At 47.9% G+C, this 23,864-nt stretch overlaps 4 protein-coding genes across 5 annotated transcripts; 3 read left to right on the top strand and 1 right to left on the bottom strand.

Annotated features, from left to right (window-relative positions):
- The first annotated feature begins 38 nt into the window (after positions 1–38).
- LOC123061049 (respiratory burst oxidase homolog protein B) lies at positions 39–20,712 on the top strand. 2 transcript variants are annotated; one of them, XM_044483954.1, is made up of 13 exons: positions 39–419; positions 1,049–1,627; positions 1,709–1,868; positions 2,289–2,337; positions 2,431–2,544; positions 2,614–3,048; positions 18,416–18,802; positions 18,883–18,975; positions 19,157–19,272; positions 19,367–19,469; positions 19,565–19,644; positions 19,741–20,255; positions 20,345–20,712. In XM_044483954.1, exons 2-13 carry the CDS (start codon positions 1,084–1,086, stop codon positions 20,452–20,454), a joined length of 2,706 nt encoding a protein of 901 aa, XP_044339889.1. In that variant the 5' UTR covers positions 39–419; positions 1,049–1,083; the 3' UTR covers positions 20,455–20,712. The 2 variants fall into 2 exon arrangements, with proteins under 2 accessions (XP_044339889.1, XP_044339888.1); XM_044483953.1 differs by having other exon boundaries at positions 1,046–1,627.
- Positions 7,975–9,740, bottom strand: LOC123061051 (uncharacterized). The gene is made up of 2 exons (XM_044483956.1): positions 8,666–9,740; positions 7,975–8,348 (listed from the first exon to the last, which is right to left on the bottom strand). Exons 1-2 carry the CDS (start codon positions 9,738–9,740, stop codon positions 8,305–8,307), a joined length of 1,119 nt encoding a protein of 372 aa, XP_044339891.1. The 3' UTR covers positions 7,975–8,304.
- On the top strand, positions 12,565–14,717 carry LOC123061050 (uncharacterized). The gene is made up of 2 exons (XM_044483955.1): positions 12,565–13,731; positions 14,007–14,717. The coding sequence occupies exons 1-2, from the start codon at positions 12,565–12,567 to the stop codon at positions 14,715–14,717; spliced, it is 1,878 nt and encodes a 625-aa protein (XP_044339890.1).
- Positions 20,713–21,061: 349 nt separating the features above from the next.
- LOC123061052 (uncharacterized isomerase BH0283) lies at positions 21,062–23,604 on the top strand. Its single transcript, XM_044483957.1, has 6 exons — positions 21,062–21,407; positions 21,507–21,722; positions 21,853–22,146; positions 22,286–22,447; positions 22,973–23,056; positions 23,190–23,604. The coding sequence occupies exons 1-6, from the start codon at positions 21,378–21,380 to the stop codon at positions 23,295–23,297; spliced, it is 894 nt and encodes a 297-aa protein (XP_044339892.1). The 5' UTR covers positions 21,062–21,377; the 3' UTR covers positions 23,298–23,604.
- Positions 23,605–23,864: the final 260 nt, after the last annotated feature.

Here is a 23,864-nt window from a genome sequence, read left to right as displayed (position 1 = left end):
AGCCGCCATCAGCGTAGGTGTGTCAAGCTGTCCACGCCTCCAACCTCTCTCTCTTCCACGGACACACAGTAGCGCTACAGACTCTCCACTCACCATCCTTGCTGCCTGCCACCAGCACTCTCCCCCTTGTTGTTTTGTGAAGCGACTGGACTGGTGTCATTTGGTGCGCGTCGCATTGGAGGAGTAGGAGCAGGAGTGCTGGACAGCAGTACCAGGCAGGCAAAAGCCACCTGTATGTGCAAGATTGGTTGCCGCTTTCTCCTTCTCTAGTGCGTTTAGGTTCCAGAAAGCTCTGGTGTGTTTTCATTAGGGTTTGCGCCTGCGCAGTTTGGTTGGCGTTGGACTCTCTTTTCTTGCGGTGGAATTTCGGGAAATGCTCCGGGTTCCAATCAGTGGCGAAAATCTCTCGCGGGTTTAAGGTACGCAGAATCTCTTCCCCCCTTCGAGTTTTCAAAAGAATGAGTGTGCTTGATTCTTGGTGTCAGTTTGGTTCTCCCTTTCTGGCAAATTTTCGGTTCAGTCAGCGTGGTCAAATTTCGGTTGACTCTTGAGTGGATGATGTTTCACTCCCCTCCTAGGAATGTTCCTCTGTTTCTTGTCCATTTTTCTATCTCCCTTTCTGGCACGGAGAAGGGATGGTTTCTAGATCTGAGCAGCTGGATGGGGGTTTCGGTGTTAATCCCAGTTCGGGAGTTATTTCGTCTGATTGGTTTCCGTTAGTATCTTTTAAAAGTTCCAAATTCCTTCCTCCTTTTCTGTTGCCGTAACAAGTGTGCCGTCAATTTCTTGTTAAGAGATCCAACGTTCTGCTCTCCTCTTTTAGGTTATATAATAATATTCCTGTTTTTTTATGCATCCTATAGCTGAATTGTAAATAATTCAGTCTGTCTGAGCAAACTGCGAATCTGTGATTTTACTTTCCTTCCCGCTGATTTGTATCCATCACGATTTTTTTTACCTTTCTATTTGTGGATAGAACAGGAAATGCATGTTCTATGAGTTTGTTTCGCCGAAAAAGGCAGTAACTTGATTGCTGTCCTTTCAGCAGAGACAAGGAGAAATTGCCCTGAGAGGTAAATAAAGATGGAGATGCCTGATATTGAAGCTGGCACGGTAGTCACCGATTCTGATAGTTCAAGAAGGCCACAAGACAATACTGCGACATCAATCCCAAACAGTGGAAATTTAGAAGGTTCAAGCCACAGGGCTACAAAGACCACCAGGTTCAAAGGCGACGACGACGGGGTTGTTGAGATTACCCTTGACATACAACGCGATTCAGTGTCAATCCAAGATGTCAGGCCAGTTGACGATGGTGGCTCAGCACACAGCGGTGCACTGGTGTCACCTTCCTCATCAAGGAGCGGCAAGCTGTCATCGAAACTGAGACAGGTGACCAACGGGCTAAAGCTGACGAATCCGAGCAAGAAGATGCCACCGACGCCTGCACCAAAGACCGTGAGGAAGAGATATGACCGAAGCAAGAGTAGTGCTGCAGTGGCACTCAAAGGCTTGCAGTTTGTGACTGCCAAAGTTGGCAATGACGGCTGGGCTGCTGTGGAGAAACGGTTCAATCACCTACAGGTTGATGGCATGCTACTCCGTTCGAGATTTGGGAAATGCATTGGTAACTGAAAACAGCTTCAGTGAATAGAGGCAAGTATCTGAAAGAATGGTAATTCAAATATTGCTGCTTTTGATTGTGCAGGGATGGAAGGGTCAGACGAGTTTGCGATGCAAATGTTCGACTCGTTAGCGAGGAAGAGAGGGATGGTGAAGCAAGTGCTGACTAAGGAGGAGCTGAAAGATTTCTGGGAGCAACTCAGTGATCAGGGTTTTGACAACCGTCTCCAAACGTTCTTTGACATGTTAGTAGTTTGTGCTGAATAATTTACTTGTTTTGTCGGCTTCGTTCTTGATAGATGCACTCTATGGGATTAATTAATCCAAATTTCACAACAACTCATATTTAGTACTTGACACCATTTTGTAATTTTGAATTAAAACTATCGCAGCGACTTATATTTGGTTATGATTTTGGATCTGTCCTCCATCACCATAGGTTGCATTCCTTTTATTCCAGACTGCTCTGTCAAAGATTTTGAACTACTGTTTGTGGGATGTATGCATTTTGTTATCCAGAGGCTGAGTGTGAACTCTTTCTGGTTCTATTGCCTTGATGCAATTTGTTGAGTCAGTGAAAACTCCCTTTATCGATAAAATCTTAGTTTTGATTTGTTTTCATCGTTTAATATAGCACTTTAACATGTCTTGACCTCTTTGTCCAGGGTTGACAAAAATGCTGATGGAAGAATCACCTCAGAGGAGGTTAAGGAGGTTAGTAGGAAGACCCCAAACTGAAAGATCTAGTCTTAATGTCCTCAGGGTGTAAATTTGAGGCATTAAGCAAATGATAACATGCTTTCGCAGATTATTGCGCTTAGTGCATCAGCAAATAAACTTTCCAAGATCAAAGAGCGAGCTGATGAGTACACAGCACTTATTATGGAAGAGCTTGATCCAAACAACTTGGGCTACATAGAGGTATGTCCAATAAACTAACTGTTGAGAATTGCGGCACAGTTTTTTCCTAACCACTCTAAACATTAACAGCTCGAGGACTTGGAGGCACTCTTACTGCAGTCACCATCTGAAGCTGTTGCAAGATCAACGACCACCCACAGCTCGAAACTTAGCAAAGTTCTTAGCATGAAGCTCGCACCTAGCAATGACACGAGTCCACTTCGCCGCCACTGGCAGGAGTTTTTGTACTTTGTTGAGGAAAACTGGAAGCGCATATGGGTCATGACTCTCTGGCTTTCAATCTGCATCGCCCTTTTCATTTGGAAGTTCATCCAGTATCGTAACAGGGCTGTATTTCACATCATGGGCTACTGTGTGGCCACTGCAAAGGGTGCCGCAGAGACCCTGAAATTCAATATGGCCCTGGTCCTTCTTCCTGTCTGCCGTAATACAATCACATGGATTCGATCAAAGACAAAGATTGGAGCTGTTGTACCCTTCAATGACAACATAAACTTCCATAAGGTAATGTTAATATTATGAACCTGTTCTTATGTGCGAAAACCTCTTGATCTGATATCGTATAGTGAGAATGTGAGATGTGGTAAGCACATTTACTATCAAAGAACAAATTAGAGAGAGAGAGAGAGAGAGAGAGAGAGCTCGAAACGAGAATGATTTTTCCGGGCCTCTGCATCGAGCGATGCACACAACCAACGTTATTATATTATTCAACAGAGTCTGACAAAACAAATACATGTATCAATCCAAAGTCACCTTCCTATGATCTATGTCGCTACACCTACTAGTTTGATGATGTGCCCTGACCACGCATCAACGCACACCATCTAATCAAGTGGCCTCACCAAGCCGTCCAACGGCAAGCCGGGAGCACCAACCGTATAGCGGACCCTCAGCATGCACCGCATGCGCATGCTCCAGAATCCGCCGCTGCCATATTCCGCCGCCCAACTTTATGACAGATCAATGCATTGACCTTGGCAGGCCCAACTATCGTCAGACAGCGCCACTACCCTGCGCGCGTCCAATGCCGAGACCCCACTGTGCCATGCCGCCGAGACCCGTCGTTGCCGACGAGGTAAATGCCACACCGCGCCACCTCCTTGATCAAGATCGCCGCCAACACCAACCCAACATTGTCCACCAGCCAACTATCTCCCAAGGTAGCTCCTTCAGGAAGGGAACAACGCCATGAAGTGTGGTGGGTTTGGGAAATTTCTGGATAACTCTCTTCCTCTCTAGTCTGTACAATACATATACTGGTTTACATGGGCCATGTGGGCCAGATTCACACATATACAGCCCAACACTCCCCCTCAAGATGGGTGATAGATATCTATCATTCCCATCTTGTCACACGCAGAATTACACTCCTTGACACTTAAACCCTTAGTTAAACAATCAGCCACTTGTTCTCTAGAGCTCACATAACTTATCCTGATTATGCCATCATCTAACTTCTCCTTGATGAAGAAGCGGTCTATCTCGACATGCTTGGTTCTGTCATGCTGAACTGGATTATTAGCAATGCTGATAGCTGATTTATTATCACACCATAACCTTAGGGGATCCTTCCTTATTACCTTTAACTCAGAGAGAAGATTTCTTACCCATAACATCTCACTCAAGCCTTGTGAAATAGCTCTATATTCAGCTTCAGCTGTTGATTTGGACACCACTGGCTGCTTCTTACTTCGCCATGACACCAAGTTTCCCCCAACAAACACACAATAACCAGAAGTTGATCTTCTGTCATCCAAACAACTTCCCCAGTCTGCATCACAGTATCCATCTATATTAAGATGCCCATTCTTCTTAAACCACAGCCCCCTTCCTGGATTACCCTTCAGATATCGGAGGATTCGATAGACAGCCTCTAAGTGTCCACTCCTAGGATCATGCATGTATCTGCTCACCACACTCACTGCATATGAGATATCGGGTCGTGTATGACATAGGTAGATGAGCCTTCCAACAAGTCTCTGGTACTTCTCCTTATCCACTGGTTCCCCAGATTCAGCACATAACTTATGATTCTGGTCAATAGGTGTTGAAGCAGGCCTACACCCAAGCATGCCTGTATCACTAAGCAAGTCGAGAGCATACTTCCGTTGTGACAGAACAATTCCTTTAGGGGATCTAGCAATTTCTATACCAAGAAAGTACTTCAGTTGGCCTAAATCCTTTACCTCAAACTCCTTGCTCAGGCTCTTCTTCAGTCGTGATATTTCCACATCATCATCTCCGGTGATTATAATATCATCCACATACACCGCAAGGATTGTAATCTGACAATTTGAGTGCCGGTAGAATACTGTATGATCCCCATTGCACTGTTTATATCCCATATTGCACACAGCACGTCTGAATCTATCAAACCATGCTCGTGGAGACTGTTTGAGGCCATACAAAGACTTCCTTAACTTGCATACCTTTCTTGATGTCTTGGGCTTTGAGAAACCAGGTGGAATCTCCATGTAAACTTCCTCATGTAAATCACCATGCAGGAATGCATTCTTTACATCTAACTGATGCAAAGCCCAACCAAAGTTAGTGGCACAAGAAATTAAGGTTCTCACTGTGCCCATCTTTGCGACAGGTGCAAAAGTCTCATCATAATCAATCCCGTATGTCTGACTATAGCCCCTAGCCACTAACCTTGCCTTGTATCTTTCTACCCTTCCTTCAGGAGTCTGCTTCACAGTATACACCCATTTACAGCTAACCGGTCGTTTTCCTGCTGGAAGAGGTACAATATCCCATGTCTTGTTCTTTTCAAGTGCTCTCATTTCCTCCAACATTGCCTCGTACCACTTTGGATCCTGCTTTGCCATTTTCCAATCTCTTGGAGTCACCACAGATTGCAATGATGCAATGAATGCTTTGTATCTCGGAGACAGAGATGTATATGATACGTAATTAGCTATGTCATGCTCAAAACCATACCTCTCTGGAGGTTTTCCAGCTCCAACTCGGGTTCCTTTCCTCCAGGCAATAGGCAAGTTCATTGAATCGTTTACATTAGATGGACTTGGAGTGGCACATGTCTCACCATCAGACAATTCAACAATTTCAACACTTGTTGGAGCCTGTTGCTCCCCCTGCACATGTGTGTCACTTGCTATTGGAGATTGTTGTTGTTGCTGCTCATCTTGTAGTTGCCTCCTGGTATAGACCCTTAAATTTTCTTCCTCATTTGGCTTTCTCCATTTCTCTTCAGTCATAGGTTGCCTCCTGGTATACACCCTTAGATTTTCTTCCTCATTTGGCTTTCTCCATCTCTCTTCCCTTGCATGACATGGAATTGAACTAACCACAACTCTCGGTGGTTCATCTTCCTTTGTCCTTGGTGGTTCACTCCCGCCCTCTCGACTAGCACCACTCATGCTAGGAGAGTCGAAGTCAAATAACGAGCTGAGATCCGTTTTTTCTCCATAAAACGGTTCAGACTCCCTGAATGTCACATCCATGCTCACAAATGTTCTCCGCTCGCTGGGACTCCAACACTTGTATCCTCTGTTTTTAAGGCGTCCGTAAGGCGTCGCTTAGGCGACGCCTAGGCGTCAGGGCGCCCTCCAGGCTCAGGGCGTCGGCCTTGCCTTAGACAGTCGTGTAAGGCGTCCGCCTTAGGCTGTAAGGCGTCTGAAGCATCCGCCTTAGCGCCGCCTTGCACGCCTCAGACCAAATCGGACGCCTTAGCTTGTCAGGCAGGGAAACAGAGATTGCAGGCGGGAAAACTGACCTGGGCGGGAACACAGGCGCGGGAAACATTGGTTCAGGTGCGACCAGTTATGAGAAGGGGAAAGAGAGAGTGAATCGACGCGAGAGGTCTCTCCTGTCTCCTCTCTGGACCATTGACGGAGGCTTCCTCCTCAGATCTGCGGCAGCCGCCAGCCTCCTCCCTCCGGCCACAGTTCGTCCCCCTCCTCTCTGGCTGCAGCTCCTCCCCATCCTCCTCTGGCACAACCCTCTTCCAGCAGATCAGCACCACATCAAGGTATGAATTCAGCCCTCTCTTCTCCCCCCTTTCCCCCTCTCCTCTTTCTTCCATCCAGCAGTGTAGCTTGCCATGCTTGCCTGCTCTGTTATGCACAGCTCCTCTACTAACTGTTAGGTGCTGCCTCTCTTATGCACAGCAGTGTAGCTAGATGTGCTTGCCCGCTCCTCATCTGCATCTGTTTCTTCCCAGATCTGCTTCTCCACCCACAAGGCAGCAGCCCCACCACTGCTTCTCTCCTTCCCCATGCTTGATCTGGCTGCTCTAGTGATTTGGCTCTTCTCTCTTTTTCTTTGACAGTAGCCAGGTGTACCTGCTCTGATGGATCTAGCCAATGATCCTAGGAGAAGAGCTACATCAGATGATCCAGCCTGGAAGTATGGGTTCTGGCCAGATTTAGAGAGGAAAGATTTACTCCAGTGTACATTGTGTGGCAAGATAGTCCATGGTGGAGTGAGAAGGCTAAAGCAGCACTTTTCTGGGGGTTCCAGTGATGCGGATAAGTGTCCCGAGGCATCCATGGAGATTAGGATAGAGATGCACAATTCCTTAAACACTAGAAAGTTTAAAGCTATGGAGCGATATATTGATGAGGAGGATGAAGCTGAACTTCAAAGGCGCCGTTCTGTCATACACAAGATGATTTGAGGCCTATGCTTTGGTAACAGTTTATATGTTAATGTTAGTTGTTAAATCTCCTAATTGGTGGCCATCTATTATATATGTATGTACAATTTATTAAGTTAATGCTAGTTGTTAAATCTCCTAATTGGCTGCCATATATTATATATGCACGTGTCTAAGGCGTCGCCTCGCCTTACGCTTTAGCGCTTAGGCGGTGAGGCGCCCCCCCAGCGCCTCGCCTCGCCTTACCGCCTTAAAAACATAGCTTGTATCCCTTCTGACCAGATGGGTAACCTATGAAGATGCACTTTACTGCTCGTGGATCCAATTTTCCCACTGAGGGTCTATGATCCCGGACAAAGCAGGTGCATCCAAATACCTTAGGAGGAACTAAGAATTTGTTCTCACCTAGTAACATCTCACATGGCGACTTCATTCCAATCACCCTTGACGGAATCCGGTTGATGAGGAATGTAGCTGTCATTACAGCCTCACTCCACAAGAATTTTGGCACGTTCATTGTATACATTAGTGACCGAGCAACCTCCAAAATATGGCGATTCTTCCTCTCAGCTACTCCGTTTTGAGGTGGTGTACCCGGACAAGATGTTTGGTGCAATATACCTTGACTTGATAGGAATGTGACAAACTCCTTATTCACATACTTTGTCCCATTATCTGTCCTGATCATCTGTATCTGTGTATTGAACTGATTTTTCACATAAGCATAGAAATACTGAAAGCATTTAAAAACCTCATCCTTATGCTTCATAAGATACACCCATGTCATACGAGTATAGCAATCAATCAATGTAACAAAGTACTTCATTCCACTTAGAGAGATAACAGGACATGTCCACACATCTGAGTGAACAAGCATAAAAGGGGAAATACTCCTAAGACCCTTACTCACATAAGATGTCCTTGTGTGTTTAGCAAACTCACATGCATCACACACAAGCTTGTTCTTATCCACCCCACACATTACATCGGGAAAGACTTTACTCATCTTCTCAAAAGACATATGTCCCATTCTACAATGGTGAAGCATTACCTTTGTTTCCTTTTCTCCCATCATTGTTGCTAACATCGTAGACACCGCATTATTTGGCACCTCGCGATCCATGTACCATAGCCCATTACGCCTGGTTCCAGTCCCAAGCCTCTTCCCCGTTTGCCTCTCCTGAATTAGACATAAATAGCGGTCAACTATTACTCGACAATCCACATCGTCAACCAAAGCACTCATTGACATAAGATTGACTGGAAAGGCAGGAACATGCAAAACAGATGAAAGTTTAATAGATGGTGTGCATTGTATTGTGCCAATGCCTTTAATGGGTTGTGAGGTGCCATCAGCAGTTTGGATAGTCTCCTTACATGTGGGTGGATATGGAATATATGACTCAAATTCCATTGATGTGCCGGCAACATGCTTTGATGCTAATATCCAATCAGGATGTGATCTTTGTGAGAGAATAGATGCATGAGCACAATTACCTTCATCTGTAGATACAAAATGAGCAAAGTTGCCGTAACTACAATCCTCATGATCCTTATCACCTGTGCTTTCTGTTCTTTTCTTTGATTCTTCTTGGGTTGCGAGTGAGGATCCTTCTTCTGAGACTGCCACATTTGCCCTTTGACCACCAGAGTATCCCCGGCCTCGGCCTCCCCTTAATCCACCTCGGTTATATCTTCTCCCCCTTCCACGCATGTTCCTACGTGGAGCCGTGCAAGAACGAATCAAATGACCCTTCTCACCGCAGTTGAAGCACTCTCTGCTCTTATAGTCGGTTGCTATGAAGGCTGGATGAGATGGAGTCGTTGTATTGTTCTTCATCAACTTTAATCGGACCTCCTCCTGTGCCATTGCTGCTATGGCATCCTCTAAGGCAGGTAGAGTAGGTTGATGAAATAAAGTAGCACGTCTCGCCTCAAATTCAGAGTTCAATCCTTTGAGAAACTGCATCACTCGTCTGCGTTCAATCCATTTTCTAGCAGCTGCTATGCAATCTGCATGTGGCAAATCCAGAGGATCATAGTGATCTAAATCAGCCCACAAACGCTGCAGTTCAGCAACATACTCCATCACAGAATTTTCCCTTTGTCTGAGTTCACCAACTCTCTCCTCTGTTTGAGCTATTAACATCACATTCCCTTCACCTGAGTACAGTTTTGAGAGGGTTTTCCATACCTCAGTAGCAGTTGAGATAGTCTCAACAGTTGCAGCAATGGTTGGAGACAAGGAGTTCAACAACCATGCCACTATCAAAGAGTTGGTACTGCTCCATGTCCTCCATTCTGAAGTTTTCTTGTCTCCTGGCTCCTCTGCCTCACCACTGACAAAGCCCTCAAGCCCTTTAGTCCTCAAGATGAGTAGCGCCCTTCTTGACCAGCTCAAATAATTCTTAACACCTTCCAGCTTAATTTCATTTGGCATCAAGTCAATTTTCTGAATTGGCTCAATGTGAGGAACAATTGCATTATTTAGAGATGCTGCAGCTCCTACCTTGGCTGTTAGGAGCTCAGCCAATTTTTCAATTGCCTTCTCGAGTTCCTGATTTTCTCCCATGTCTTGCCTCAATCACAGCAGGCAAGAACTTTCCTTCTTCCTCAGTACGCTATCTAGCAGCCCCTCACACAGCAGCACCAAATCAATCCAGGAGCTCTTACCTCCTCTTCTCTGCTAACTCCACTGTAGTACACCACCAGCAGCAACAGAGTCAGCAGCAGCACTTGCAAGCAGCAACAACAGCATCTTCCTCCTCCTCTGCAAACAACAGCAGTTCCAGCACACAGCAGCCACAAGCAGCAGCAGTGCAAAGAGCACCCTTTGCCGCACCAACAGCAAGCAGCAGCAACTGCAGACTGTTCTCAGTCTTTCTCCAGCAGCAGCAAGCCAGCCGCACAAGCAGCAAACCAGCCAGTACTTGGCCTCTCCCCTGGCGCAGCCGCCTCCTTCCTCTGCCCTCTGCCACACACAGTAGCACCCGCAGCACCAGGAGCACTTCGCTCGCGCGCACCTCTTCACGGGAGAGAGCAGTGCCGCCTGTAGCCTCCAATCCCCTCCAGGCGCTCCGCAGGCAGCCCGCGCGCTCGCACGCAGCCGCGCCCGCCGGCCCTCTCCAGGCGCGCCTCTACCGCCGCCGGTGACCTACAGAACCCAGCATCGCCTCCCGCCTGTGCTCTGACACCATGAAGTGTGGTGGGTTTGGGAAATTTCTGGATAACTCTCTTCCTCTCTAGTCTGTACAATACATATACTGGTTTACATGGGCCATGTGGGCCAGATTCACACATATACAGCCCAACAAAGGCCCCGTCGCCGCCTACTGCAGTTAGGATTTTCACCCGGAAGACAAATAGCGTGGTGGAGGTAGAGCAGATCTAATGAACGTCTCCATGGAGAAAAGACGATGCCCATGGGCATCGCGGCCGACCGGTGTCGCCTAGGGATTTCTCCCGATTTGAATCCGCACCTCCAGCTCCAATCGCATCGAGGACCGGCAAGTCTCACGACCCAGATCCGTATGGAGGAGCACAGAGCCGCCTCCTGACCTATCATCCCCGACGGATGGGCCGCCGCCACCGCTATGACCGGAACGCCGTTCCGGGGCCCTTGCACCGTAGATCACATCCCATCCGAGTTCGCCATCCCCACGTTGTCAACGGAGTGTCGCCGCGCTGGCGGGAGGAGCATCCGCCGGCGGAAGATCTCGTGCCACCATGTACAACCCCTCTAGGCAGCCAAGCGACAGTCGCGGGACGCGAGATCCCCGCTGTCCCCGTTAGTGGCGGCACACGGGCTTTTCCGGCGGCCACCTCTAGGGATGACGAGGGGAGAGGGGAGGATGGAAGAGGTGGTGGCGGCGCTGGCTAGGGTTAGCGCCCCCGGTCGCCCTGGAGGAGGCGACATGTGGAGCGCCTCGGAATCTGACCCATGCTTCGCACTGTTGATGTCCCCCACGAAGAGAAAACGATGAAATGTTCATGATGAGAGAAGATTTTGCAAGTCACACATTTGCCTTACATACGACCTCGAACGAGTTGAAGGGATTTTTGTTCTCTTACAATCCTTTCAAACCATTTAGGACCATTGGATCCTTTCTTATACAAGAACCTACTATTATACCCTGAGATAACTTTGTAAAGTTTGTTTTCCACTTTTCTTGCCTGTATATATCTGTTTTTTTAAATGCATGCAATATGAAATGTATTGTTTCTTGTAAAGCAAAAAACTAGCCTCTAATCCTCTCAAACACCTCTAATTGCTCCTACCTTGCTTTGTGTTGATTGCGTTTGCACTGGCACAACTAATGTTATTACATATTTCTCCATGGGCCCAGTCACCTGGCCCTTTCCTATCTCATGAGATCTTGCATCCCTCACGTCCCCGCGTCGCCCTCCCGCTAGGGCGGCTCGGGTGGAAACCCTAGCCCCCGCCGCCGGGCACGTCCATCCTTCCCTTCCCCTCTGCCGCCGCTAGAGGAGGTCGTCGGGTGAAGCCCCAGGTGGCTGATGGCGGCGGCGGAGGCTCTCTTCTCTTCCCTTCCCGCCAGATCGGTGAGGCGGGTCACCCATGGTGCCGGGGCGCTTTCCCCCGATTTGCGTTGCGGCGGCGCAAGGCGGTGGCGTGGTGCTGGGCGGGGTCGGTGGAGCTGCTAGACTCCGAGGAAGATCTGGTGGCGCCGGCCGTTCGATGGGCTAGCGGGGTCATGGTGGCCTTGGTCGCGGTGGCCGGCGGCTCAGCGTATCGGCGGCGACTGGTGTTAGAGTATTATATATATAGCCATGTAACCTTTTGTATTTACCCTATTGTACAAGGGGTTTCCTGCATATATTCCACACCTGTACATGTATATATACTGGCCTATGGCCTTCTGGAAATACAAGTTGCATATTTCCTAACATGGTATTAGAGCTAGGTCAATTTTTTGCACGCTGCAACTCGTGCTATTGATCTCCGTGTCCGTCGTCGCTGCCTTTTTCTGTCCCGTAGCAGCCGGTCAACCCAAGGCCGCTCCTCTCCTTCCCTGCAGCCGCCGTTCAACTCCTTCCCGTCCAGATCACGCTAGCTCCAGATCCTATCATGCTAGCTCCAGGTCCTGCCCCGTGATCACTCTAAATCAAGTCAGCACAGGAGCCTCCGCCCGCAATCGATCTTCCACAGCCAGCCTGGTTTTTCGCCGCCCCTCATCGGATCCGGACGCCTCTCGCCGGAACAGGCCGCCAGTCGCCGGTCTTCGTCGCCTGCGTCCGATCCGGCCGTCCCTCGCTGGATTTCGCCCCTGTTGCTGGCTCTCGTCCCATCCATCTGCTGCCGCCGCGAGCGCTGACTACGCTGATCGTTAGGACCCTCTGTCTGTACTGCTATCTGCCGATGATTGCCAAAAAAAATGTCTACACCGTCAAGCTATGTCGCAGTTCCTCGCTGTCCGGTGATCTTTGATGGCACTAACTACATCGAGTTTGTTGGCTTCATGAGCATTCATATGCGTGGCATTCGTCTTTGGGGCGTTCTTTCTGGCAAGGTCCGTTGTCCGCCATGTCCGGTTCCACCTGTGGCCCCTACTCCGCCGACGCCACCGGTTCTTGCTGCCGATGCTAATCAAGCTGCGAAGGATGCAGCTAAGCTTGCAGATGACACTGCCGTCCATGCTTATGATGCGCAGGTTTCGACTTATGAGGAGGCTCTTCAGACTTATAATGAGGCTCTTTCTGCTTACACTCAGTGGCTTGATGAGGATGCCCGTGCCGCAGCTGTTCTCACTGCTAGTGTTCTGCTTCAGTTTGCCTCTGAGTTCTTGGGGCTCCCTGCCATATCTGAGATGTGGACCCGTCTTCGTCAGCGCTGTCAGCCCTCTGGTGATGCCTTATATCTGTCTGTGGTCCGGCAGGAACATGCTCTTCAGCAGGGTGACTCCAGTGTTGACGATTTCTATGCTCGGAGTTTTGCTATCTGGCATCAGCTTGATTCTCTCCGCACTGCTGGTTGTCATACTTGTCAGTGTTGCCAGGCTGTGCGGGCTGATTTGGAGTTTCATTGTGTCTACGAGTTCTTATCTCGGCTCCGTAAGGAGTTTGAGCCCCGGCGTGCTCAGTTGTTTGCTCGTGGTCGTATCTCCCTCATGGAGGCGCTTTCTGAGATTTGTGCTGAGGAGACTCGCCTACGTGGTGCTGGTCTACTTGAGGTTCCCTCTGTGCTCGCTGCTCGAGTCCTTGTTATGTCGCCTGCTGCACCGACTCCATCCCGCTCCAGTGCTCCTCCGCTCTTGCCTACTCCTACGGGCGGCCAGGGTCGGTCTCGTCCTCACTGCGGCTACTGCAATATGGATGGTCATGTTGAGTATCAGTGCTTCCAGAAGAAGAAACACCTGCGTAAGGCGCGATCATCAGCTTCAGGGACTTCTTCTTCTACTTCGACATCTTCCGCCACTGCCTTGACTGAGCAGGATATTCTGCGACTTAAGCGTCTGCTTGCTGCTTCAGGTTCTCCTTCGACGGGTACTCCAGCTTCTGTGACTGATGCTTCCCGCCTGAGCAACCACCCTCTACACAGTCAGGTACATCCTTGTGGATTATGGACTCCGGAGCTTCTTTTCATGTCTTCTCATTCTGCAACTTTGTCCTCTCTTAAATCGCTTGGTTTTCCTGTTCATGTACTCACTGCCGATGGTACTCCTCTTTCTGTTGCTAGTCGAGGCAATCTTACCACACCTTCTTACTCTGTTCCTGATGTTGCTCATGTTCCTCGACTTACCATGAATCTTTTTTCTGCTGGTCAACTTACTGATTCTGGTTGTTGCGCATCCTTGACGTTGACTCTTGTTCTGTTCAGGATCGTCGAACGCACACTTTGGTTGGGGCTGGCCCTCGCCGCCGTGACTCTCAGGGTCTTTGGGAGCTAGACCGGCTTCATGTTCCTTCCGCTGCTACCACTATCGCCAGTCCATCCGCTTTTGTCGCTTCAGCTACCGGCTCCTTCCAGCAGTGGCATCATCGACTTGGTTATCTGGGGTCTGTCTCAGGAGATGTCTCTTTAGAGTGTCAGGGTTGTAGACTAGGAAAACAGATTCAGTTACCTTATCCTACTGGTGAGTCGGTGTCTCAGTGTCCTTTTGATTTAGTCCATTCTGATGTATGGGGTCCGGCTCCCTTCGCTTCGAAAGGGGGCCATCGATACTATATTATTTTCATAGATGATTTCTCTCGTTACACTTGGCTTTATTTTATGACTTCTCGCAGTGAGGTTCTTTCCATCTATAAGCGTTTTGCTGCCATGGTTCACACTCAATTCTCTTCGCCTATTCGTGTGTTCCGTGCTGACTCCGTTGGCGAGTATATTTCTAAGATATTGCATGGTGTTCTTGCTGAGCAGGGCACTCTTCCTCAGTTCTCTTGTCCTGGTGCTCATGCTCAGAATGGCGTGACTGAGCGAAAGCATCGCCACCTTCTTGAGACGGCTCGTGCGTTGATGATCGCCACTTCTCTTCCACCTCATTTTTGGGCCGAGGCTATCTTCACCTTCACCTATCTCATTAACCTTTAGCCGTCCGCTGCTCTCTAGGGTGGTGTTCCTTTCGAGCGTCTCTTTGATCGTTCTCCTGATTATTCGACGCTTCGCTTGTTTGGTTGTGTTTGCTATGTTCTTCTTGTCCCTCGCGAACGCACCAAACTGACCGCTCAGTCTGTTGAGTGTGTTTTCTTAGGCTATAGTGATGAGCATAAAGGCTATCGTTGTTGGGATCCTATCGGTCGTTGGATGTGTATTTCTTGGATGTGACTTTTGATGAGTCGCGTCCCTTCTACCCGCGTCCATCTTCCTCGACCTTTTCAGTGGAGGATATCTCTTTCCTCACTTTTCCCGACACGCCTATCACTCCAGTTAAGCCCTTGCCTCTCCGTCCTGCTCACTCTACTGCTCCACCGCTTGCCGATTTGCCGCCACCATCTCCCATGGTTTCCTCACCTCACATGTCACCGGATTCTGCACCTTCATCCCTGGTGATTTCTTCGTCTCCACCTCCTGATTCTACCTCGGCTATTCCTCCTCGTATTCTTCCATCTTTTCCTCTCGTTCACGTATTGTGGATGCATCTGCTGATGTGCCGTCCTCCTTGTCTTAGCCTACCTATGGCTTGCGTCCTCGTCCGCTTCCGCCTGTTGATCGCCTTGGTTTTCCAACCGCTGGTGCTGCTGTTCTTGAGCCGACTTCTTATCGTGAGGCTGTTGTTCATCCAGAATGGCATTTTGCGATGGCAGAGGAGATTGCTGCTCTTGAACGCACTGGTACATGGGATCTTGTTTCTCTTCCTCCAGGTGTCCGTCCCATCACTTGTAAGTCGGTCTACAAGGTTAAGACTCGCTTCGATGGTTCTCTTGAGCGTTATAAAGCTCGTCTTGTGGCTCGTGGCTTTCAGCAGGAGCATGGTCGTGATTACGACGAGACTTTTGCTCCTGTGGCCCATATGACCGCTATTCGTACACTTATTGCCGTGGCCTCTGCACGCCACTGGTCTGTATCTCAGCTTGATGTTAAGAATGCCTTTCTTAAAGGTGAGCTGCGTGAGGAGGTATACATGCAGCCACTACCTGGGTATTCTGTTCCCGCTGGCATGGCATGTCGTCTTCGTCGCTCTCTCTATGGCCTTAAGCAAGCCCCCCGCGCCTGGTTTGAGCGTCTTGCCTTTGTGCTGACCGTCGCTGGTTTTTCAGCGAGTGCTCATGATCCAGCATTGTTTGTCCACCTTTCTCCTCGTGGTCGGACTCTTCTCTATGTTGATGACATGATCATCACTGGCGACGACCCTGAGTATATTACCTTTGCCAAGGCCCGTCTTAGTGAGCAGTTTCTTATGTCCGTTCTTGGACCTCTTCGCTACTTTCTTGGGATTGAAGTCTCTTCTACCTTTGATGCCTTTTTTATATCCCAGGAAAAGTATATACAGGATCTTCTTGCTCGTGCTGCTCTCGCTGATGAGTGCATTGTTGAGACTCCCATGGAGCTCAATGTTCACCTCCGTGATACTGATGGTGACCCCTTGCCTGACCTGACGCGTTATCGTCATCTTGTTGGGAGTCTTGTCTATCTAGCTGTCACTCGTCCAGATATCTCTTATCCGGTTCATATTCTAAGCCAGTTTGTCTCCGCTCCCACTTCGGTTCACTATAGTCACCTCCTTCGTGTTCTCCGATATCTTCAGGGCACGATCTCTCGCCGTCTATTCTTTCCTTGCTCTAGTTCTTTACAGCTTTAGGCCTATTCGGATTCTACGTGGGCTAGTGATCCCTCCGATCGCCGTTCACTTTCTGCTTACTGTGTTTTTCTTGGTGGTTCTCTCATTGCCTGGAAGACAAAGAAGCAGATTGCAGTTTCCCGTTCGAGTGCAGAGGCTGAGTTACTTCAAGATTTTGGTGTTTCTATTACTACACCTACTTTGCTCTTATCTGACACAGTACAGGCGCTAGTAGCTATCCTGTGAAGCATGAGCTCACCAAGCATATTGGTGTTGATGTTTCCTATGTGCGCGCCGGTGTGCAGGATCAGGTTATTGCTCTTCAGTATGTGCCTTCCAAGTTACAGTTGGCGGATTTTCTGACGAAGGCCCAGACTAGAGCACAACATGGCTTCTATCTCTCCAAACTCAGTGTTGTTAATCCACCATGAGTTTGAGGGGGGTGTTAGAGTATTATATATATAGCCATGTAACCTTTCGTATTTACCCTATTGTATAAGGGGTTTCCTGCATATATTCCACACCTGTACATGTATGTATATATACTGGCCTATGGCCTCCTGGAAATACAAGTTGCATATTTCCTAACAACTGGATCCTGGGGCGGCGGCCTTGGAAGGTGGCGGCGGGTGAAGCTCGGGCTTCCCGCGGCAGCATGGCGTGCTGCTGTCCCTATCCAAGGCGGATCTGCATCGCCGATCTTGTGGTTTTGCCGCGGATTGGTTCAGATCAGAGACGGTGATGAGCGTGCGGGATCCATCTCGGCGGCTCTCGCGGTTTGGCGAGGTGGGGTGGTAGCCCTCCTCCCAGGCTACAGTGGTGGCGCATTCAGGCAGTGGCCGGTGCACCAGGGCTCCTACGGTAGCACTGCTGTTGCGGTTGGTCGCCGGATCTAGGCGGCTAGATCTAGGGCTTTGAAGGTGATCGAGACAGTGCACAGGTTGTCGGGTGGATTCCTTGGGATGGATCCGGGTGAAAAGTTGGTCTTTGGTCGTTGGCCGGAGCCGGTGATGACGATGCCCTTATCATCGTTTCCTTCATGAAGGCATCATCGAGGTGAAGCTCCCAACCCCACCCAATACCTCCAGGGGAAACCCTAAATCAGCTGATCGGATGACGGCGGCATTCATGTGTCGTTACCCCCTTGGGGGCGGCATTCTTGGAGTTGCACTCGGGCTCGAGGGACCTGTGGATGGCTTCTTCGGTGGAGCGGTGTTTATTTCTACATATTCATGGCGGCGGTTCTCGGCGGCATGGAGCAGTGGAGGCTTGGCGTCAGATGTGTGGCGATGGACACGCGCAGAAGGTTGACGTTGTCTGGCGTCGTGGTGGCGTCGATGGCAGAGAGGCCTGACAAGGTCGATACGTCAGTACATGCTTTGAGGATGAATCGAGGGAAGACGGAGGTGACGGCCCTTTGCAGCGTGTGCGTGTGGTACTCACTGAGAGTGCGCCGGACCGGAGTGTTACCCAATCCCGCCTATGTGGCTTTGGATGGGGCATCCGGCGTTAGATGTTAGGCTTTTGTGCGATGCCTGTTTGGTATTTGGCCCGGACATTCGGCACACCTTCATCAAGAGGATAGGAGTAGAGATGGTGGCCTTGGGCTTACTGTTGTATTTCTTTGTAAGGTCTTTGTGAATAATAAATAATATGGCCGCATGCATCTCCCAGATGCAGAGGCCGGGGGTGATTCCTCCTTTTCTGAAAAAAAAAAACATATTTCTCCATGACCTAAAAAGAGAGGGTAGTAATCCTGGCCATAGTACGGTTGCAAAATCCTCTTATCTTTGGACTCTGGGAGTCCTGACTGGATTAGGATGTTGTCCACCGTTCAGTCATTATGGAACACAAATGGATTTTTGGCATCCTGAAGCTTTGCATTGCATGTGAGCACACAATATCTTATCAATGAGCCAATTAGAGTTACCTGTTGACGATGTCTGATAGATAATTTAGCACTAGTAAATTGTGACCAACATAATCCTCGGCACGATATTTTATTGTGCAGGTAATAGCAGCAGGTGTTGCAGTTGGTGTTGCTCTGCATGCAGGTGCTCATCTGACATGTGATTTTCCTCTCTTGCTCCATGCAAGTGATGCAAAATATGAACCAATGAAGCCTTTCTTTGGGGACAAAAGGCCACCAAACTACTGGTGGTTTGTAAAAGGAACTGCAGGGTGGACAGGTATTGTCATGGTAGTGCTCATGTCAATAGCTTTTGTATTAGCTCAGCCATGGTTCCGACGTAACAAGCTGAAGGACACTAATCCACTCAAGAAGATGACTGGTTTCAATGCCTTTTGGTTTACGCACCACCTATTTGCTATTGTGTATGTGCTGCTCATCGTCCATGGAACAAGTTTGTATCTGACGAAGGAGTGGTACAAGAAATCGGTAAAAGCCTATACCCTAATGCCACTAAAAAATGCAATGGTCAATATTAATACTTATTGATAGTTTCTTATTGTTATCAGACATGGATGTACATCGCTTATCCTGTCTTCTTATATTCATGCGAGCGCATTGTTCGGTTATTTAGGAGCCATGATGCAGTTAAGATTCAGAAGGTACCACTATTAAACAACCCCTTTCATATAGTTTTTCCTTGTTTGTCTTTTTGACCTTAAACAATCCTATAGACAACTACTTTTCTTGTAAATGTAGTGGGTCTTAATAAATACCAACCCATTTAATATGGGAGATGTATTGTGAACAGAAATAAGCTTTCAACTTTTGTGTCTTCAACAGGTTGCGGTATATCCTGGGCATGTGTTGGCTCTTTATATGTCCAAGCCAACTGGTTTTAGATACCGGAGTGGGCAGTACATCTTCATAAATTGCAGAGCTGTATCTCCATATGAATGGTGCCTACCGTTACAACCTTTGAGAAACAGTTGCGTTAATTTTATTATGAAATCAGCAGATGACTAATAGTACGGAAAATTTGTTCCATCACAGGCATCCGTTTTCCATTACATCGGCACCAGGAGATAATTACCTCAGTGTCCACATCCGCACAAGGGGTGATTGGACTTCTCGGCTTAGGACAGTCTTCTCTGAGGTAAATCAGCTTCTCTTGGCTTTCGGTTCATCCAGTGATCACATCCTATTGGAAGTTTGTCCAAGTAACCGATAACAACCTTAACTATAAACCAGGCGTGTCGGCCTCCAGCTGAAGGAGAAAGTGGACTCCTTAGAGCTGACCTCTCCAGGGGAATCACTGACTGCAACGCAAGGTGAAAAGGAACTTCTTCAGCTTTTTCAAAAATGTATTACGACGCAATATATTGTAAACTCCTGTCTGACCCTAAACTTTGTTTGACATGTACAAGATTCCCTAAACTTTTGATTGATGGACCATATGGTGCTCCAGCACAAGATTACCGGGAATACGATGTGCTACTCCTCATTGGGCTTGGCATTGGAGCCACCCCTTTGATCAGCATTGTGAAGGATGTGCTTAACCACATCCAGCCTGGGGGATCGGTTGGTGGAGCAGAGCCGGGGAGCACCACTGGTAAGGCAAAGAAGAGACAATTTATGACGAAGAGGGCCTACTTCTACTGGGTCACAAGGGAGGAGGGCTCCTTTGAATGGTTCAGAGGGGTGATGAACGAGGTGGCTGAGAAGGACAAGGATCAAGTGATCGAGCTCCACAACCATTGCTCGAGTGTGTATCAAGAGGGCGATGCTCGTTCCGCGCTCATTGTCATGCTCCAAGAACTCCAGCATGCAAAGAAGGGAGTTGACATCTTGTCTGGAACCAGCGTCAAGACTCACTTTGCCAGGCCTAATTGGCGAAGCGTCTTCAAGCGTGTTGCGGTCAACCATGAGAACCAGCGCGTCGGTCTGTCTTCCTTCCATTCTCACATCGATCTGGTACTACAAATGTGGGTAATTACCATCATCATCTGCTAACCTTTAATTTTGTTTCAGGGGTTTTCTATTGTGGTGAGCCTGTTCTTGTGCCACAGTTGCGGCAGTTGTCGGCAGATTTCACCCACAAGACAAACACAAAGTTTGAGTTTCACAAGGAGAACTTCTAGTACTGTAACTTGTATAAGAACATGTCTATGCCATGCTTCATCAGGTGAATTATATGGGTTGTATTATTATTATTATTTTGTAAAGGCAGGGAAATAAAATGGGAGGTTTTGCCTAGTCTTGTGTTCAGTCTTGTTTACTCTATGTTGTTAAGGAGTATAAGGTTTAGGAATCCTATTAGACCATGTTTCCTTTCCTTGTACCCAAGTCTTGTGTAAGATATATGCTCCTTGGACTTTGCAATACAATCAAGTTGCATCCATAACATGGTATTAGAGTCTAGGTCTACTTTTAGCATGCACAACTTGTGCTTGATCCTCTACTCACGCGGTCGTTGTCTCTTTGCCGCCTCTTGGGCCTTGCAATACAATCGAGTTGCATCCATAACATATGTAACCTACGTTATTTTTGCAAGTTGATGCTAATAGGGTTGATTTGCATAAATGAAGTTTTTTTTAACTGGTTCAACCCCTTTATGGTGCTTTGCATGACGGAAAAACATCAAACCAGTTCCAACAGATAGTCTTTGGTTAGATCATTTTATCCAAAGAATTTTTGAAAATCTTCCATTCATTCCCTCTGGTTGATATTTGCAGTTACAGCCATCAAACACAAATAACACATGATCCGCGGGGAGGATATATGCGTCCCTCCCTGGTCTTGGGATTTCCAACACCAAAAAAAAACAACCTAGCCCTCTTAACCAAATAGATTTGGAAATCTCTCAAAATGACACCAGTCTCTGGGCCCAACTCCTTAAGAAAAAAAATACTTGCCAACTTCTTCATTCTTCACTTCTAAGAAGCGGGGCTCCCAAATCTGGACTGGGATTCAGAATTGCATTTTTAATGTGGGAGTTCATTTCTCGGTTTGTAATGGGGGCCGATACCCTGCCGCCGCCGCCGCCGCCGCCTTGTTCGGAGAAATGGGGAAAAAAGCCATCCGATACGCCGTGGTCAGTACTACTATCTTCCCCTCTCCTGTTCTTCACTCGCAAATCTGTCCGGAAGGAGAAGTGACGCTGGCGCGGCCGTCATCGTCTGTCTCGTCGCAGGTGGATGCCTTCGCGGCTGAGCCGTTCAAGGGCAACCCCGCCGCAGTATGCCTCCTCGAAGAGGAGGGCGCCTCCGCGGCCGTGGACGACCGGTGGATGCAGTCCGTCGCCGCCGAGTTCAACCTCTCGGAGACCGCCTTCCTCGCCCGGGACTCCTCCGGGGGAGCCGGCGCAGCCCCGCGGTTCCACCTCCGATGGTTCACTCCCGTCACCGAGGTATCCTGGCTCCCCATCCATCTCGTCCACAAATCCCAGAGCCCCCTCTTACGACCAGTATCGACCTGAACTTCTGAACATGTTGATTTGCACAGTTACCTACCTTGACTCATCATTTCATTGTTTTCAGGTTGACCTCTGCGGCCACGCGACGTTGGCCTCTGCGCACTTCCTCTTCACGACTGTTCTTCCGGAGCATGGCAAGCTGGAGTTCATGACCAGGTCCGGGATCCTGACTGCCAAGAAAGTCCCCGCACCAGGGAGCACTGGCGTCCCTGGTGAGGAGCAGGGGAAGCTGTTTATTGAGCTGGATTTCCCCATGATTGGTTTTCTGGAATGCAACGAAACGCCGTCGATTCTGGAGACCCTAAACGGTGCACCCATTGTCAGCGTTCACAAATCGGCTACCGACGGCGACCTCATTGTACTGTCTCTCCCCATATTTTTGTTTCCATAGTTACATTTGAGGATCAACTTCCTCATTTTATAATGGAGCATGCTGGTGCGAATGTATGGTCTTTCAGAAACATTAATTGTCAATAAAAATCTTGCATGATTTTCAGGTGGAACTTTCTTCAGGAAAAGAAGTTGTTAATATCCTTCCTAGCATCGATGAAATTAAAAACTTGGCCTGCAGGGGTCTTATTTTTACAGGACCGGCGCCGGCTGGATCTGGTTATGACTTCTTTACACGTTTCTTCTGCCCAAAATTTGGGATAGATGAGGTGATGTCCTTTGTTAGTCCAAAGCATATAGAAACGGCAAAACTTATTTAACTTACCACATCATCGACCATTTTTTGTACTTCAATATGTACTTAGCTAACTAAAAATGAGTGCATGATTGCCTCTCCCAAGTTGCGGTACCTAATTATGCTCATGTGTAATGTTTACATCTTTCAGTCTGGTTACCATAGTCATGTAGTCTATTGAGTTGTCTACTTCCAGCTTGTTCTGAGCCTTCCTTGTCTCGATTTCGTAATTAGTAGTGTTAACTAGGCAGTTTTTACCTTGCAGTTGTTACAGATAATTTCACCAAGGAATTGGAATGTCTTGTATTACATAGGAGTAGTTGAACACTAAGTATATACTCCCTCCGTCCCAAAATAAGTGTTGCTGATTTAGTACAACATAAGAAAAAACTCATTCATTCAACATTTACCATTGGGCGTATATTGGCATTCGATATTCTCCATGTAATACATCTTCCTGTTCCATAACTCATACCCTTTGATCACTATATTTCGACAGGACCCTGTTACTGGCGGTACACATTGTGTTTTGGCACCCTATTGGGGTAGAAAGCTGGGGAAGCAAAAAATGACGGCATTTCAAGTATGTGCTTAGCTGTGTTTTCAGCAATTTAATTGATATAAACTAAAAAAATATTTTATTTAAAAAATGGTGCTGCAACATGCACTCGATCAGCTGAACCATGATGTTGGCTTTCCTTCATATGTATCATCAGGCATCTCCAAGGGGTGGAACACTATACCTGCAACTGGATGACGCAAATCAGAGAGTGCAGATCCAGGGAGAAGCTCTTACTGTGATGGATGGAACGCTCCTAGCCTAGCCAGCATGCCTTTAGCAATTTGGCATCCATCTACTCGTATATGCCTTGAAGGACAACCATTCATCCATCTACTCGTATATTCGTGGAGTTATAATATGACTTTGGATGGTGGTGATTCTGTTTGTTGTTATATGCTTGTTGAACAGTTAACTGCTTATGGGTACAAAAAATAAAAAACATCCTGAGCTCTTCTAGAGACCTGAACAATGTCCGGCAATTGCGGATACCGATGGGGGCTTGTCTGAGGGGAAGTGATTTCATTGTATTTCCGTGCCACAAATGCCATGTATTGGGCTTGACGAGATGACATCCAACTTGCCGAAGGCACTATATGGTGTTTGTTGCATAATGAGGAGTATGGACTGTATGGTGTTTGTTGCATAATGAGGACCGAACCTGGGAAATAATCCGTGCCTCGTGACCATCTGGTACGTGAGGTTATGTCTCACTACCAAACAAATCTACGTGCAGTTATAGTTTTGATTTTATGTATTTTACAAAACACGGTTGACATTTTTCAACCAAGTGTCTTATTTATGAACTAATTGCACATTTGTCACGAGACAT

Source organism: Triticum aestivum, chromosome 3A (genome assembly GCF_018294505.1).
Source record: "Triticum aestivum cultivar Chinese Spring chromosome 3A, IWGSC CS RefSeq v2.1, whole genome shotgun sequence".
NCBI classification, from domain to species: domain Eukaryota; kingdom Viridiplantae; phylum Streptophyta; class Magnoliopsida; order Poales; family Poaceae; genus Triticum; species Triticum aestivum.
Note: the sequence above shows the minus strand (reverse complement) of the source record. Positions and strands in the feature narration are given on the sequence as shown.

What these genes read in the sequence shown, in the direction of transcription:
- LOC123061052 (XM_044483957.1), top strand. Translation starts at nt 21,378, where the DNA reads ATGGGGAAAAAAGCCATCCGATACGCCGTG. An exon ending in AAGCCATCCGATACGCCGTG is followed by an intron (nt 21,408 to 21,506) that starts GTCAGTACTACT and finishes GTCTCGTCGCAG; the next exon opens with GTGGATGCCTTCGCGGCTGA. An exon ending in CTACCGACGGCGACCTCATT is followed by an intron (nt 22,147 to 22,285) that starts GTACTGTCTCTC and finishes CATGATTTTCAG; the next exon opens with GTGGAACTTTCTTCAGGAAA.
- LOC123061049 (XM_044483954.1), top strand. Translation starts at nt 1,084, where the DNA reads ATGGAGATGCCTGATATTGAAGCTGGCACGGTAGTCACCGATTCTGAT. An exon ending in ACAACTTGGGCTACATAGAG is followed by an intron (nt 2,545 to 2,613) that starts GTATGTCCAATA and finishes AAACATTAACAG; the next exon opens with CTCGAGGACTTGGAGGCACT. An exon ending in ACAACATAAACTTCCATAAG is followed by an intron (nt 3,049 to 18,415) that starts GTAATGTTAATA and finishes TTTATTGTGCAG; the next exon opens with GTAATAGCAGCAGGTGTTGC.
- LOC123061051 (XM_044483956.1), bottom strand. Translation starts at nt 9,740, where the DNA reads ATGGGAGAAAATCAGGAACTCGAGAAGGCAATTGAAAAATTGGCTGAG. An exon ending in TTTTGTATCTACAGATGAAG is followed by an intron (nt 8,349 to 8,665) that starts GTAATTGTGCTC and finishes TGTCTAATTCAG; the next exon opens with GAGAGGCAAACGGGGAAGAG.
- LOC123061050 (XM_044483955.1), top strand. Translation starts at nt 12,565, where the DNA reads ATGTCTACACCGTCAAGCTATGTCGCAGTTCCTCGCTGTCCGGTGATC. An exon ending in ACCACCCTCTACACAGTCAG is followed by an intron (nt 13,732 to 14,006) that starts GTACATCCTTGT and finishes TGTTCTGTTCAG; the next exon opens with GATCGTCGAACGCACACTTT.